Below are 14,974 nucleotides of genomic sequence, written 5' to 3'. Positions count from 1 at the left end.
CCACCCCGGGCCCAGGCTTTCTCCCCGCATTCCCCTCTCACAGGAGTCCGCACACGTGAGGCACCGCAGACCGGCCCGCAGTGGACGATCCAGCTCTCTGGGCCCTGCCCTCCATGGCAGCTCCCAGGGGCTGATGTTGGGGTGCAGGGGTCCCGGCAGCCCACCTGGTGTGAGCAAACTCCCCAAGGAGACCTGGGCATGGCCAGGATGGGGGAGACCCAGCCCCGCCTCAGCCCTGGCCAGTTTGAGGGGACTCCTGGGGGACTTTCAGGGCACCAGTCCTTTCTGAACTCACCTGCAGGCAGAAATCCCACGGGAGCAAGTTCAAGTCCAAGGCCCAGGCTGACCTTTCCTTTCCTCACTGCCCAGCCAGCTGATGAGAACACTTGTCTGAAGTTCATTAACAGGGCTGAATTGCATCCTTCGCAATCAATGAAGTCTCTCAGTGGAGGAGCCCAGGACAGAATCCAGAAGAGGAAGAGGGAGAAGGAAGCAGTTGTGCACACGGCAGAGGGACTGCCATGCGGGGTCGTCATCAGGCTCAAGGGTGCTGACTAGGGGGTGGGCTGGGCAGAGCCCTGGAGGGGAGCCACAGAGGTCAAGGCAGTGTCAGCAAAGTCCTGCAGAGAGGGTGGGACCGCCTAGAACCAGGCAGACCTGGGGTCAGAAGCAGGCTGGAGTGTCAGCATTGGGCTGTCCGTGGCCACTCAGCTCAGCTGACTTAGAACTTGCTGAAGACAACGTCACGTGGTTGGCCCACCTGTGGGCTAATGTCTGGCCACACTGGCACTGGTCCTCCCCAGCCTCACCAGCGCAAAGGCAACAGGAAAGAGAAGGAGCTGCTCCCTGCAGACCTGACCTCACCGTGAGAGGGAGCGGCGTGTCCAGGAGAGGCAGGTCACCGCTGCCTCTCGATGAGATCCGAACCCCTGCCCTTCCCAGTCCACTCTCAACTCCTCCAGCCAGCCTCTGTCTCGGTCTCTCCTTCACACACACACACACACACACACACACACACACACACACACACACACACACACACCTGCTTTCTAAGTATTCTCTTTGGAAAAAAGGATAGGGCTTGTGCACCCTGCCATGAGGCAAGCCACTGCGAAGGGACAGAGTAAGGGCATCTGTTATTTCCAGGGACCTTCACTGTGGTCCCTAGCCTGGTTTCCCATATACCTTGGGGACCCTCAAAACAGCAGCAGGAGCCTTGGCCCTGATGGCAAAAAGCCCAGCAGAACCACCCATCTGCTGTGAGGGTTGCACATGCAGGCGACATGTGCAACCTTCTGATGACAGCTATGTCCTCTCAATGGGAACCTGGGTTTTTCATGCTGGTCAGAGGCTCTGAATGTCTACAGGTGACAAAGGAAGCTTCAGACCCAGCCGTGCTATCAGAGCAAACATTCATGGTCTTAACTGCATGGCCAGCTGCTGGCCCTGAGACCAAAAGTGAGCGAAGTCATTTGTTCATGTTTTTCTCTAACACGATCTGTGAGGAGAACCGTTTGTTTGACAAACATACCTTGCTTGGCAGACGTGGGATCCTGGGGGGATGATGGCACAGATCTTCTTGGAAGTGGCGAGGTTGAGAGCCACTGTGGAAGTCTCTGGTCTCCCACCATAAAATGGAACGTTGGAGTTTATGGCATTCCAGAAATAGTGGCAATGAATCGAGTCTCTCACTGGAACTTTTATATCTGGAATGCCACTAAATTGCTCAGAACCCTGTGTATTAAGTACCTGAGATGTCTTTGGGGTGAATCACAGGCCTTGAAGAGAGCAGAGACACCAAAATGAAACTGGACAAGGAGCGGAGGCCCCAAGGGCTCGGAAGATGAGGAAGGGGCAGAGGAGAGGGAGACACTGTGGGGGATGCGAGTCCACATGGGTCAGAGGACCAGGGCAGCCTCGTTTGAGCCCCCGGCTGCTCTGAGAAAGGCCATGTCATTAGCTCTATCCTTGTGGCTTGCCACTGTAGTGTGTCATGGGGCGAGAACTCCTGCCTGGCCAAACTGCTACCAGTTCAATAGAGCAGTTGACACGGTGTCCAGCGTGCGGCTGGGTTCCCAAGGGCTGTGGGAGTCTCCTCAGACCAGCTCCTTCCCTGGCCGGAGACTCCAGCTTTCATCCCTTCCCTCTGCTTCCCTGGTTTCCAGACGGGACAGGCCTGCAATCCCAGCATGGCCATGGCCCAGCCGGCCCCTCGCCAGCCCAGCAAAGCTCTGGTGGCAAATTGAGCTGTCATTTTATTGCAGGCCCTTGAGCGGATGCCCAGGCAGCACGGGGGTACCACCGCCTCCAGCCTCTCACCCAAGCCCTGGGTGCCAGTGGGGACAGGCAGAGGTCAGGGAAATAGCCTGGGACTGATGGCGCCCTGGTCAGAGCAATGAGGGGTGTGGCCGGGCAGACACAGGGCAGGTGCGGAGAAGGCTGTCCCAGAGCCTCCGGTTAAGCCATGAGTGCTGAGAACTCCCAGGGTCCGTCACCAGCATAGCCGGAGAGCCAGTGCCTCTCCTGAAGCTGGGTGCCCAGGCGTCTCACTGGCCTTGACCTAGTCCCTGCCCTGGAGACCATCCCCCCACCCACCCTTCCTGATTCCGGGCCCCCTGGCGAGCCTTCCCCAGCATGGCAGCCATGGGAATGGGCTGCCGTAAGGTTTGAGGAGGCCTCTCTCTTTGCGGTGACCTGTTCTCTTTCATGTGGCCTGCAAACCCGCAAGTGCAAGGGAGAGGGTGAGAAGTGGCTGTCTTTGGGGCACTGAGGCCTTTCGTTTCCTCATTAGGAAACTGCACACCTCCCCTCTGGCGGGGGAGTTGGGGCTTTGTGCATAAAATGTCAAATTGCAGAAATTAAAAATGTAAATGCTGGCATCTAATTAACCAGTTGACAGCAGTGCACAGCTGCAAGTGACAGTGACGGATTGCCTTCTGCCAGTCTCTCTCCCCTAGCGGCCCCAGCTCCGCCCGGTCCCATTTAAACCCCAGAGAGGGGAGGACATCAGGGAAGAACGACTGCTTGGAAGAGCCTTCAGGCGCTGCTGGAGGAGACTCCCCGTGTCTGTGCACAGGAAGGGAGTTAGAAGGCGTCTGCACCACTGCGTGGTAGCTGGGAGCAAGGCAGATGTGTGAGGCAGGGCCCCTCTCACTCCTGATCCCTGTCCTGTCCACCCTCCGACAATGTCTTGGCCAATTCCCAAACCCTTGCCCTCCGTGCCTTCTGCATCCCGAGCCACAGAGGGCTCCTCCTGGGCCAGACCCAGGAGCCCAGATGGGACGGAGTTCAACGTGGTCCCCAGGTGGCCAAGGCACAGGCAGCCACTACCAGGAGTTCAAGTTGGGCCTGTGGCCCCAGACCCGGTGCTGGGAGTTTCCATCTCTCCTCTCTACTCCGTGTGCATGACTCCAGCTCCTCCGTCCCTTGGCAGGTATTACTCAGACATCGGGAAGATGCCGGCCATCAGCGACCAGGACATGAACGCGTACCTGGCCGAGCAGTCCCGGATGCACATGAATGAGTTCAACACCATGAGTGCACTCTCGGAGATCTTCTCCTACGTGGGCAAATACAGCGAGGAGGTGAGCACCGCCCTGCTCGGGGCCTGTTGGGAAGGAAGGGGGCAGAGATCAGAGACAGCCCTGCATGGCTTCATGTACGAGAACAACCGCCCAGATACCCCCGACCCCACTGGGGAGACTCTGTACTGCCGGGACTCAGGGGCTGTGCTGCAAAGACCATGAGACTAGAAACTCTCCCGTCTGTAAATGCTGCATTTATCCCTGTTCTTCTCAGATAGAGAAATATCTGTCTCTTTCATTTTTTTTCTCTTCTTATGCTTATTTTCTCCCCTGCTATTCTTTCTTTTTTATTTCTTCCATTTCTCTCTCTGATCTAATTCTCTTTAAACAAGCACTCCCCACCCCCCATGCTCTTGGGGATGGCGTGGTGCAGGATAGAATGAAACAGACAGAATAGAACAGCAGTGAAACAATGAGACCGGCTAGCACAGAATGGAAAGGGGTAGAGTGTGTTTTTAGCCCTTGTGTTCCCTAGTTGGGAAACCCCACCCGCGGTAATGGCCACCGTACACACGGCCTTCTTTCTGGCCAGTACAAAGGAATGGGAGTGTTCTTGGCCATAGGAGATTTTTTTTTTTTGTCTGTGCAGCTTAGGCCAGCAGCTTCAGAATCCAGATTCCCTACATCTGAGCAGCAGCAAAGCCCCCTTCTCCACATGGAAGTAGTAAGAGGAGCTGAGGCCAGTGCCCCGGGCTCTCTGCTTCCTCAAGGCCTCGCCACCAGGAGGAGCCTGGGGACCCCGGGGAAAGTAGCAGCCCCAGCAGGCCGACTCTGTGACCGTCACGTCAAAGGGAAGCCCTTGTGGGAGGGCCCCCTGACTTGAGTCTGCAACCAGGACTGGTCCAGGGCAAGGTTTCCACCTGCCCGTGGCAAGGCAAGGTAGTGAGCATGGTGCAGACTGCAGCTGCCTCATCTTGGAAAGGACTGTCCCTTAGTCCACAAGGGACTACACAAGTAGTACACTTGTCTACTCTTGGTGTTAAGACGTCCTGTCTTTGTGAAATGGTGGTGCCCGTTAATGATGGCTCTCAGCCAGCTCGGAAGTTGGCCAACTCTATCTTGGTGTCCCCAGCTGAAAATACATTAACTAGGTCATGAAGGCCAAAGCCGTGGGAGCCTCCCTCGAGCCTTCAGCCTTCTCTTTACCTCCTTGCCCTCTGCCCCCTTACCCCTGCCCTCCCAGACCCCAACACTAGTAGGTTCCAACCACCCCTGCTTGGCCAGTGGCTCTCTGGCACAGGTGTGGTGCTAAAGGTGCCCACGGCTGTTATGGGACTCTGTCCTATCCGCTGGAGGTGCACCAGTAGCTCCTCCATTTTGCAGATGAGAAAACAGGGTGCAGAGAGGTTGCATATTTTGCCCCAGATCACTCAGCTAGAAATGGGCAGAGTCTTTATTCAATCCCACATGGCCTGAGTTTGAGTCAAATTCCAGCACATTTTCCATCTTGGGCCACAGCTGCTGGCTGTCATTGTCCTCCACCAAGCGTCTGACCTCAGAAAAGGCTTTTGGTCATCATCATCCGTTAGGTGTTTATGACCATTAAAGCTTACGGCCTTACTTTTCTAGGGATGTTTGTTTTTTAACAGGCAAAGTTAAGCCAAATGACTTTCTGAAATGTGGAATTTCAGGCCTCAGGGAGCTGAGGGAGAAAGTTTTCTTTTTTTGGAAGGAGGGTTGGGATGTCTTAATACCCATGAAGTCACATTCCCACTAGTCACTGAGCACCTCACCTTTACATCGGATATGGAACTCTCTGCTGCTAAACCTGCAGGTAACTGTAGCATTTTGGCACAGACATCTTCAACAAAGACACTGTCTTTTGCAGGTGATAAAATACACGCAGTCACTCAGACATGCTGATGTGTGTGTGGCATCCTGTGCTAACTGCCATGTGGGTGCCACACGCTGTACCCCAAGCCCAAGTGCCTCCCACACCTCCCCACCCATGTTGCCCAGGCCACCGACTACCCGGCAGTGTAATGTGTGTACATGCACACACACATGTCTTCCCCACCACTGACCACATCGGCGCTGTCTGTTTACCTGCGAGGAACACAGACACACACAAACCAGTAACCTCCCCGTTCTTGGCCCTTCAACAGATCCTTGGACCTCTGGACCACGACGACCAGTGTGGGAAGCAGAAACTGGCCTACAAACTAGAACAAGTCATAACCTTCATGAGCTTAGACAGCTGAGAACCGTCCTTCCAGGGCCACCCTGGAGGGGGGACACACCAAGCCGTGCCTCAGTCTAGATTATCATCTTTACCAAGTGCAAGTTCCGACTGGCATCAGCAGCATCCCCTGAGCAGCGCTGTCTCTCTCTCTCTGCCTCTTTGTTTCTCCCTCCTTCCTGGGTCCCTTCTCTTCTAGTTGCTCTGCCAATGCGACTGGGCTAAGCCACTGGCCCCCAGTTAGTGCAAGGATGCCCGGGCCCACGGTGAGGGAGCTGGCCACAGGGTGTCAGAGGGGCTGTGCCCCAGCGGCTCCTGACCCGCATGTCAGCAGCAGGGCCGAAACATGAGGGGAGCCAGGGATAGAGGACTTTTCTGTGCTGCTACTTCACCCTCCACTTCAGGAGCCCCCGCTTTGGCCCGATCCTTGGCCCAGGGAAGAGGCAGCGAGCTCAGTATTATCTGCACTGGGAAGACACCGCCTGGCTCTCCCTCCCCACAATTCCCTCTCCGAGGGGTCGGTCAGCGGTCTGGTCGCTTGGCAGCTGTGAGAAGAGAGGCCACACCTCCCGCAGACGGCTGGAGCAGGGCACGTGTGAGGAGTCGGGGTTCCCCTCGGGGCTGCCTCTCGCCTGCCGAGTTGGCATCCAGAGGCCTCCTGCCCCCCTCCAAGTGTCCAGGGGAAACTGCCTGCCCAGATTCCGCCCTCACTTGTGGAAAGCCAGGCAGGAGGAAGAATGGTACTTGCATTCTACCCTGGACATGCTCCCAACCGTCTAATCTCGCTCAGAGCGGCAGAAATGTCACATGGAGGGAGAGAAAAGCAAAGAGAGTTGCATCTACTCTGGAAGCAGCATTGTTGTGTTCCATTCACCCCCAAATTCAAATGAGTCCCAACCACGGTCATAGGTCTAGTTCATTGCCAGAGCCCGAGTGCTGTCTAGAGAAAGCATCTATCTCCACCCTCCTTTGTCACCCTCATCGAGGGTCAGCGTGAAATGCAGGGTGCATCTAGGAGATTCTACCTCCAGCCGTCTCCATGGCTCCATCCCTACCATCCTTCCCGACAACTCCACAGTGGCTGTTCCCCCTGCAGGATCTGGTGCCAATGCTATGCAGATGACTCTGTCACTGGACTGCCCAGACGTCCTTGTGAATGACTTCATCACCGTCTCACTGTCTCTTTTGTCATTCTCCTTCCTCATCCCTTCAGCGGTGGTCCCTGAAAGAAACGCGTTCAAGCACAGCCTAGCAGAGACAGACCAAAATGCCAGCCAACCTCAGCTGCCAGCCCGTCCTGTCTGGGGGGCATGGAAGAGCTGATGGACCTGGCTGGAATGGGAGGAGGGCCACACAGTTGGCCTTGGCCCTGGCATCCATCTCTGCATCTGTCCTTCCATCTATGGATGCACCGTGTTGGCCGTGCTGGGGAATGTGAGCTCAGAAATGGATACTAGGTGAGCAGGGGCTGTGGTGAGAGAATCTAAATGGAAGGTCATGGAAACCTGTCATCTTAGAGAGACCTTAGACACCACCTGGTCTTGTCTCCCGGCATAGGCAGGAACTCTCCCGGCAGCTCTGCTCTGGAGCTATCCGCCACTGTGGGAGACAAGGAGAAGCATCCTCTAAGGTGAGGTGGAAGCCAAGGGTTCCACACAGTCTTGCCGTCACTTCCTGAGCAGCGGACATCGTTCCTTCTCATCCACTCAGAGCGAACCCCACTTGGGGGAGGAACCACACCATTGCCAGCAAAGTCCATGGAGCACCCTGTGCTTTTAAGAACACTCGCCCCTTGGGATGTGAATATGTTCACATGCGTGTGAGCACATGTGCGTGCATGCATGTGTGCGTGTCTGCACAGGTGGAGAGCGCAGAAAGACTGCTCGTCCTATGTAGGAGGATTCTGAAGTGTTTCTCTTCCCTGGCCCCTTGCTCACCTACTCATCCTGCAGCTTCAGGACATTTCAACACTCGCTCTCTGTGCTGAGAGCCAGTGGCTGAAAGGAGAGGTCGCCTATCCATAGGAAATCAGGGTGGTCACCTGCCAAGGCCCGACTGCAGTGACCTGGAACAGGGTGTCACAAGGCATTGCAGAAGACAGATGGTGGAAAAGACACAAGAAACCTAATGAACAGGAAGAGGAGAATGGGGAAAAATGCATTGGAAGGGGGGAAAAAATAACCAAAGGTTTGGCAACTACATGTAGTACCAGGTGGAGAAGCATGGGTTTTTCTACCCTTGATCATTTTGTTTCCTCCCAAGAAGTCACAGGACCTTGCAGAGCAGAAAGAGTGCATGTGGGAGGCAGGCTGAGGGGGCCTTGGTCACCCAGATATTTTTGCACATGTGAAGGGTTGAGGAGGAGAGGGACATGAACATATTTAACACAGATTTGCTGGATGGACACTGTGTGTGTGAGTGCGTGTATGAGTGAGTGTGTTTTGATTTATTTTTTAAGTTTTGCACAGTTAGAAAAAAATGAACAAGCAGAAAAAAAAAAAGACTGTTGCCACGGTTCTGCTGAAGCTTTTATTTTTTACCAGATGATTATTATTGTTATTATTACTTTGGCGGTACAGGACTTTTCCCCCCCATGTTTTTGTTATAAGAAAAATTGCAAACACCTCAGAGGAACACAAACATCAGGAAGAAAGAGGAGACAGGGACAGACCAGTTCCTGGCTTTCCTGGTTTCCCCTGGGGAGGGGCTGGGGCAGGTTGCTGGGGGGGGGGGGTTGCCTCTGGTGCTTTGCCTGCAGTCCCTGTGGCCTGCTTGGGGACTGAGAAATCGGAGCAAGTCACCCAGAGCCATAGCCCATCTTGCTCATATAAATCCTCTTTCTTTTTCCTGTTTGTTTTCCATTTTTTTCCTTTTGGGTTCTTGGTGCATGTGTGAAGTTTAAAAGCAAAGACAGGCAAGGTTGTCAAAAAATCTGTCCTGCCCCCCTCCCCCAAATCTTGTTCTCAAACTCCCGGGTGGGTTCTCTGTCTCCTCTCCTGAGAAGTGCCCAGGTGGCCTGCAGGCTCCCAGGGAGAAGGGAACAATGGGGCAAACTCGGCCCAGAGGGTGGGAGGCTTCCTCACGCCTCCCTCTGTGTTGAAGTCATTAGCAGTGCACAATCTTGTCGAAGGTGGAAACTTCATCTCACTCCTTGAGTCCTGGGCAGAGGGCAGGGGAGAAAAGACAACTTCCCTCACCACCCCGTAACCCACCCCCTGCACGCCCCTTCCCAGGTCAGAATGGCACCAGCTCCCGGAGGGGACCGCGGGTGTTGGAGGGAGAAGGGCCGCAGGCTGGTGGTGGTGGGGAGGAAGGAGCTAGCCGGGTCCTAGGCTTAAACGGATGGGTGGAGGAAGCCGAGGAAGAGAGCTGCAAGCTGGTGGTTTCTCCCGGGCGCAGACTCCCCTGGGCATGAGCTCTGCAGGGTTCTTCCTTCTTCCCTGCAAGTTAGAGAGACCCTGACATTTCTTGGTGACTGCAGTTAGTGCCACTAAGTCAAGTTGGCCATTGCGTCAGTTACTTCCTCAGGAAAATATTTTCTTGCCTTCTTTCAATATGGTTTTAAATTTGAGGACAGAAGATAAACTGAGTGTCCCACAGGCCAAGGTATGTGACAACCCCAGCGTTACACCCACACCCACAGCCAGCCCCCAGAGCCTCCCTCCCGTGAGCCCAAGGGCCGGGGAGCGAGCTCAGGGAAGCTCTCAGGGGGGCTGTGCCCAAAAGAGAAGTCGTGTTCAGTAGATTCCAAAGTTTGAGGCAGATTGTTAAGAATTGTTCCCAGGGAGAAGCAGGAGTTGCCACCAGGTAAGGTTTCTGGCCTCATCCCCTCGGGCCCGGCTCCCGCTCCCAGCCCAGGTTAATGTTGATGTGCTGTCCTAGCACCTGCCCCCAGCTTTCCTGCCCCTGAGGTCCCTGGTGCTGTGTCCCCCGTTGCATGTCTGCTTCCGACTGTGCTCCTCCCCCCTCAGTGAGCCCCCTCCTCCTCGTCCCTCCTGCACGTGAAGTTGTCTTCCCAAGGCCATTTGTCCACCCAAGGATAGGAGCTGCTCGGCCGTCTCCGTAGACAGGTCGGTCCCAACAGTCCCTCCCATCCCACCCCACCCAAAGCTGCCTCCTTCGTCCAGCCGAGGCCCTGTGGGTCCCCCAGCAGAGGAGCCACAAGCAGTGACTTCCATGTGACCTCCCTGCAGGAGGCAAGCCTCTGCCCTGCGTGCAGGCCTCTGAATGCTCTGTGACTGGAACAGGTCTCGGTGCCACTCGCTTTGACTGCAAGGAAAGCTCCACTTCCAGCCTCGCCCCTTCCCAGCACCAGGGCACTCGCTCTGGCTTCACACAGGCAGAGTCAAACGCTTAGCCCCGTGAAGGGCCAGGAGCAGCCGTCATCAAGAACAAAGGTCCCCGCCTCACAGACAGACAAGAAGGGCAGGAAAGACAGACAGACGTAGGGATGTGCTCTGCAGGCAGAAGGCCCAGAGACCCCTCCCCTGGCCCCGACCCCGGCCCTAGCCCCTTCCAGGAGCAGGGAGTCCCAGCGGGCAGTCCCAGCTGGCTCCTCAAGGCCTCTGCGAGCATTTCTGGGAAGGAGTAACCTCCAGGCACCCCCTGCCCAGGGGAGACCCCGCCCAGGCAGCTCACTGTCCTGTCCCCCCACCCCGCCATCCCTTTTACTCCCCTCCCTTTCCCTATCAGGACAGGCCTCCCTGACTCCTCAGCCCCTCCCTTTAAAAAAAACTATGAGCTGTTTATTTAGGGTTTTGTAGTCATTTATTTTTTATTTATATATTTTAAGAGTTTGAGAGCAAGAAGGGAGCCCAGGTGTGGCTGTAATGTGCGGGTTACTGTGCACACTAGGTGTGTACAACTCTTCACCTGTGACTTCCAGGCAGATGAGGACAGCCTCCTCCAACCCCCACGTGCATTGTCAAGGAAATGGGCTAGGAAAGTCCCTGGGTGTGGACTTGCCCGGTGAGGGGAGGCCTCCTCCCTGGCTCCTGATGTTCTCGGAGCTTCCCTGCACTTTTGATGGACAGAGCCCTGGACGCTACCCCGTCCTCCCAGCTCTGCCACCTCAGCCCACAGGCACTCTGCGTGTAGCAAACGAGAGCCTGATTTTACAAAGTGGGAAACTGAGGCCCAGCCACAGGTGACATTGAAGAGGCAGCTCCTGAAAGAGGCTGGGACACTCTTCAAACCTCTTCTCCCCATGGTGCTCTGAGGGGCACAAGCCCTCAACTGGAAACGAGCCTGGGGCGGTTTGGAAAGTGACCCTCTGCAGTAACCGTTTCAGACATTCGAGAGAGGGGTTGTGGTTTTTTTTCTTTTTCTTTTACTATAAATTTTTGCTCCCCCATAAAATTATGTTTTTATTAGGGGGAGTATCCAAGTTTAAAAAATATGTAGGATTTTTAAGTTATAAAGGTAATACGTACTCATTAGAGTCCCATTTAAATTCCTTCAGTAGACTGGAGGCTACCAGAAAGTGAAGCATAGTGAAACCAAACAAAATCCCTAATGAACAAGAAGGACTTTCTGTTTGCATTGGCAGCAAGAGTCAGGTGGGCCAGGTGGGCCGGGTGTCCCTGGCAGGGGGCCTCACCTGCTGCTATCTCTGTCCAGTCTTGGCTGTCCCGCCTGCCCCGGGGGTTCCTGAGTCTACAGCACATTCCTATCAGCTTTCCCCAAACTGCATGGAGGCCCTGTTAGGACCGGCCATGGGGGGGGACACATGAGTGTCCCTCCCCCAAGAATGCAAAAGCAAGACTCAGTCTATGCTGCTCATCTTCCACTGGCTCCTTTTTCAGGAATTCGGATTTCTTTTTGTGTTGGTATCAGTGATCTTTTGGCTCAAGCACATTTTGGAAGGACTCCCTTACGAGAGAATTCGAAACAGAGGATACAGTTAAAGAACAACCCCAAAGGACACTTAAAAGCAGACACCACTTTGCCAATCAGGACTCCTGAACGCGCATGCGTGCAGGTCTGCGGCGACCCAGGCATGGGCGGAGACGGGACGCGCACGCGTGCTCCTCCGTCCTCCTCCCCTCCCCCTCCCCGACGTGCCCGTCCTGTCAGCTTGTTGGCTTGTGAAACCTTCCGTTCTGTACAATGAAAAGCTAGTTTACCTCAAAGAATCTTGTTTCCATTTGGAAACCCATGACGTTGTGTTTTAGGGTGGACGCCCCTCCCCTCCGCCACTCCTGGCCGGGCCTGGTGTCCTTGAGACGGAGGCCTGTGCTCGGTGGCGTGTTGGCTGCTCTGAGCGAGGTCTCCAGGCCCGGAGAGGGAGGGAAGGATTGGATGCAGCCGCCCTCCTCCCCACTTTAGCGTGTAGGGACCAGCCTATCTCTTCCAGCAGGGTCCTGCCAAGTTACCATAGCAACCAGCAACTCCAGGGTACCACAACAGACAATGGCTCGGCGAGCTGAAGTTGGGGGGTGGGCGGGAAGCAGGGGTTCTGGCCTGGCCCGATGACCCAGAGTTTAGCCTCAGATGCTAGAGAGGAAGAGGAGAAGCAGGCATGGATGGAGGGGTGGTTTAAGGAACCAGCAGGGGTCCCAGTCTCAGAGAGAGACCATTGAAGGATGTAGGGCAGGTCATCTCTGCTCCAGGCCCCCCTCTTCCAGCCCCATTCCACTCTGTTTCAAAGTGAAGCCCCCACCTCGAACACTGACCCTTTGTTAGAACAAAGCAAAACCTATCTTTAGACAACAGTGTTACGATGAGCCTCAAATACAGGTGGATGAGATCGTTAAGAAGAGGGTCTTCTTGGTTTTGATTTTTAAAGAAGAGTATCCTAGTAAGATTTAAAAAAAGATTAAAAAAAAACTTTTTAAAAAAGAAACCTATGCTATTTCAATTGGAGCCCAGCTGTAACTTGGTAAAGGCAAGCTTCTGTACCTTTGTTATAATTAATTGTATACCTGTGTATGTAAATATAAGGCATTCCTATTTTGCAGTTCAGAACAAGAAAAAAAAAACTTATTTGTAATATAGAATAAAGTTTATTAAAAAATAATAAAAATGCAGTTTGGGATTTGGGGTCTTTCTTTATGTGACTGGCTGGGGGCCATGGGGAGGCTGACCATGAGTGAGTGACAGCTGCCACTGTGCAAAAGATGTGGCACCTTCTCCCCCAGCTATGTAATGTCTAAACTCAACCACCAGAGACACATCCTTTTACCTAAGACCGTGCTCTCAGCTGCAAGGTAGCCATCGTGAGGTCATAAGGCTTCAAGCTAGGTTGAGTAGACACACCTCCGTCAGTGCAGTCAGCAGACGAGGCTTATTGCTCACCGTAGAGGTGGCCCGGGGAGGACACGGGGGTTGCCATCCCTATTTTAGGTCTTCCCGGCAAGCTACGCCTTAGCATCAATGATTGTGCCAGCTCCCACCCCCCCTGGTATTTTGATAGGAGGTGAAGACCTTGAACCCCGTTGTGTCCCCGGGGTAGAGTGGTGATAGGGAGAAAAAGAGAAGAAAAGGCTGGCAGTGCGGGAAGGCAGTGGGTAGAGCCCATACCCCTGCCTGCCTCATACATCTACCTATGGTCTACACTGCCCAGAGGTGGGGAGCCAGCATGGACAGTAGGCACGAGGGGCCCTGACCTAGGCACCAGGCCCTCTGCAGGGTCTGCTGTTCCCTCACTGGCCACCTGGGGCAGGTCTGTTCACCTCGCAGAGCCTCGGGTCAGTGGCGGGAGAGGGCTGGGCTGGGTGGCTCCATGAAGTCCCAGTGTTTTTATTATTCAAAGTGAAAGCATGAGAGAAGGGAATGGGGGAGAAAGCGGGATAAGGAAGGGGAGATGGAAGCATGGAAATAGGGAGATTCAGTAGGAAAGAGGAGTGTGGGGTAGTATGAGACACCAACTGGGGTCCCAACTGCTGATGAAACCTCAGGCAAACTCCACCTCCTCTGTCCCCTGCTGTCCCCGACCCCCTCCCCGTGGGGGCCCCTCCAGGAGCATGTGTGCATGGAGAATGTTCCACAGGGCTGGACCTCTGGGAGCCATGGGGAGAAAGGCAGGAAGTGACTGCATGAGTGCCCACAGGGGCCCCAGCCTGGCCTTGCCCTCAGCACTGTCCCACCCCTAGACGAGGTCCTTCTGAAGTCAGCAGGGCTGCTGGGCAGGGAGCCCGGTTCCACAATGAGACAGAAGCAGTGACCTCTATGTGAGGAGGGAGAACCTTAGGGCAACAGTGGGGACAGATGTGGGCACCTGAGAGGGGAGACCGGGCTTTGTGGCCTCAAGACCTAGCATGATGGAGGGGACTGAAATCGACCGGAGTGGTTTGTATTATTTTCTCAGTAGATCAGACTCACGAGAAAGTGTAGTCCACAAACAAGGAGGAGATGCTCTTCCCTTTTCCTAAACAAAGACACAGGCTGGGTGGGGACAGTGATCTCACCCTGAAGGTTCGAATTAAGATTCCGCACACGACCAAGTTCCTGCCAGGTCATCAGACTCCTTGCCAGTGTGATACTTTATCAGACCAGCCACCATGACCTTGAGCAGACCACTTCTCTGTGCCTTTGATTCCTTATCCATAAAGATAGTTCTAACTGCATTACAAAGCCCAGAAGGTTGGGGCAAGCCGATTTAGACAAGTACAGTGAAAAAATCCCCGTGTGCTATGAAGCGTCATACATGCATGCAGTGTTATTAGTCATGAAGACTATACTGTGCACACAAGAGTGGATTGGTCCTGCAACCTCAACAACAAACCTAGCTTAGCACAGTGTCCTGCACAGAGAGTGCTCAGTTAACCAGGAATGGAGGGAGACAGGGACAGACAGTAAAACCAGGTGAAAGCAATCAGCTACAAAGCCACTGGGTTATCTCCCCACTGTGACTATTCTGCCCTCCAGTACGTGCCATATTAGGCCACATACTCTGGCACAACTATTTTATCTTTAGAAAACTAACTCCTTGAGTTGCAGCTAGTAGCTATAATTCGCAGGTAAAGAGAGTAGCGGTTCTAATCAAACCTTTCCCTGTGTTAGCAGAGCTTCTCCGAACTAGCAGAGTACATGGAGGCAGAGCAGGTTGCTTCTGCACCAACACCATCTCTAAACCTGCCCCTCTTTTGTCTTAACAAAACTCCCACCTTGAATATGAGTCAGAGGCTGCAAGGTGCTGAGGATACATTAAAGCTAGAGGCACATGAATGAGGCTGAACCCGTGCACGGGGCTGTCTGGTAGGTTGTAGCA

The 14,974-nt window shown here is 54.3% G+C and overlaps 1 protein-coding gene across 1 annotated transcript in view; it reads left to right on the top strand.

Moving 5' to 3' along the window:
• The window catches only part of PLXNA4 (plexin A4), a 424,461-nt gene extending 410,982 nt beyond the window's left edge, over positions 1-13,479 (top strand). The window contains exons 31-32 of the mRNA XM_012739739.3: positions 3,434-3,584; positions 5,690-13,479. Of these exons, the coding sequence (XP_012595193.1) occupies positions 3,434-3,584; positions 5,690-5,785 (247 nt within the window). The 3' untranslated portion in view covers positions 5,786-13,479. The remainder of the gene's footprint in view (positions 1-3,433; positions 3,585-5,689) is intronic.
• Positions 13,480-14,974: the final 1,495 nt, after the last annotated feature.

Source organism: Microcebus murinus, chromosome 9 (assembly GCF_040939455.1).
Source record: "Microcebus murinus isolate Inina chromosome 9, M.murinus_Inina_mat1.0, whole genome shotgun sequence".
Lineage (NCBI taxonomy): Eukaryota > Metazoa > Chordata > Mammalia > Primates > Cheirogaleidae > Microcebus > Microcebus murinus.
The sequence above is the reverse complement of the archived record's forward strand: the minus strand, read 5'-3'. Positions and strand labels throughout refer to the sequence as shown.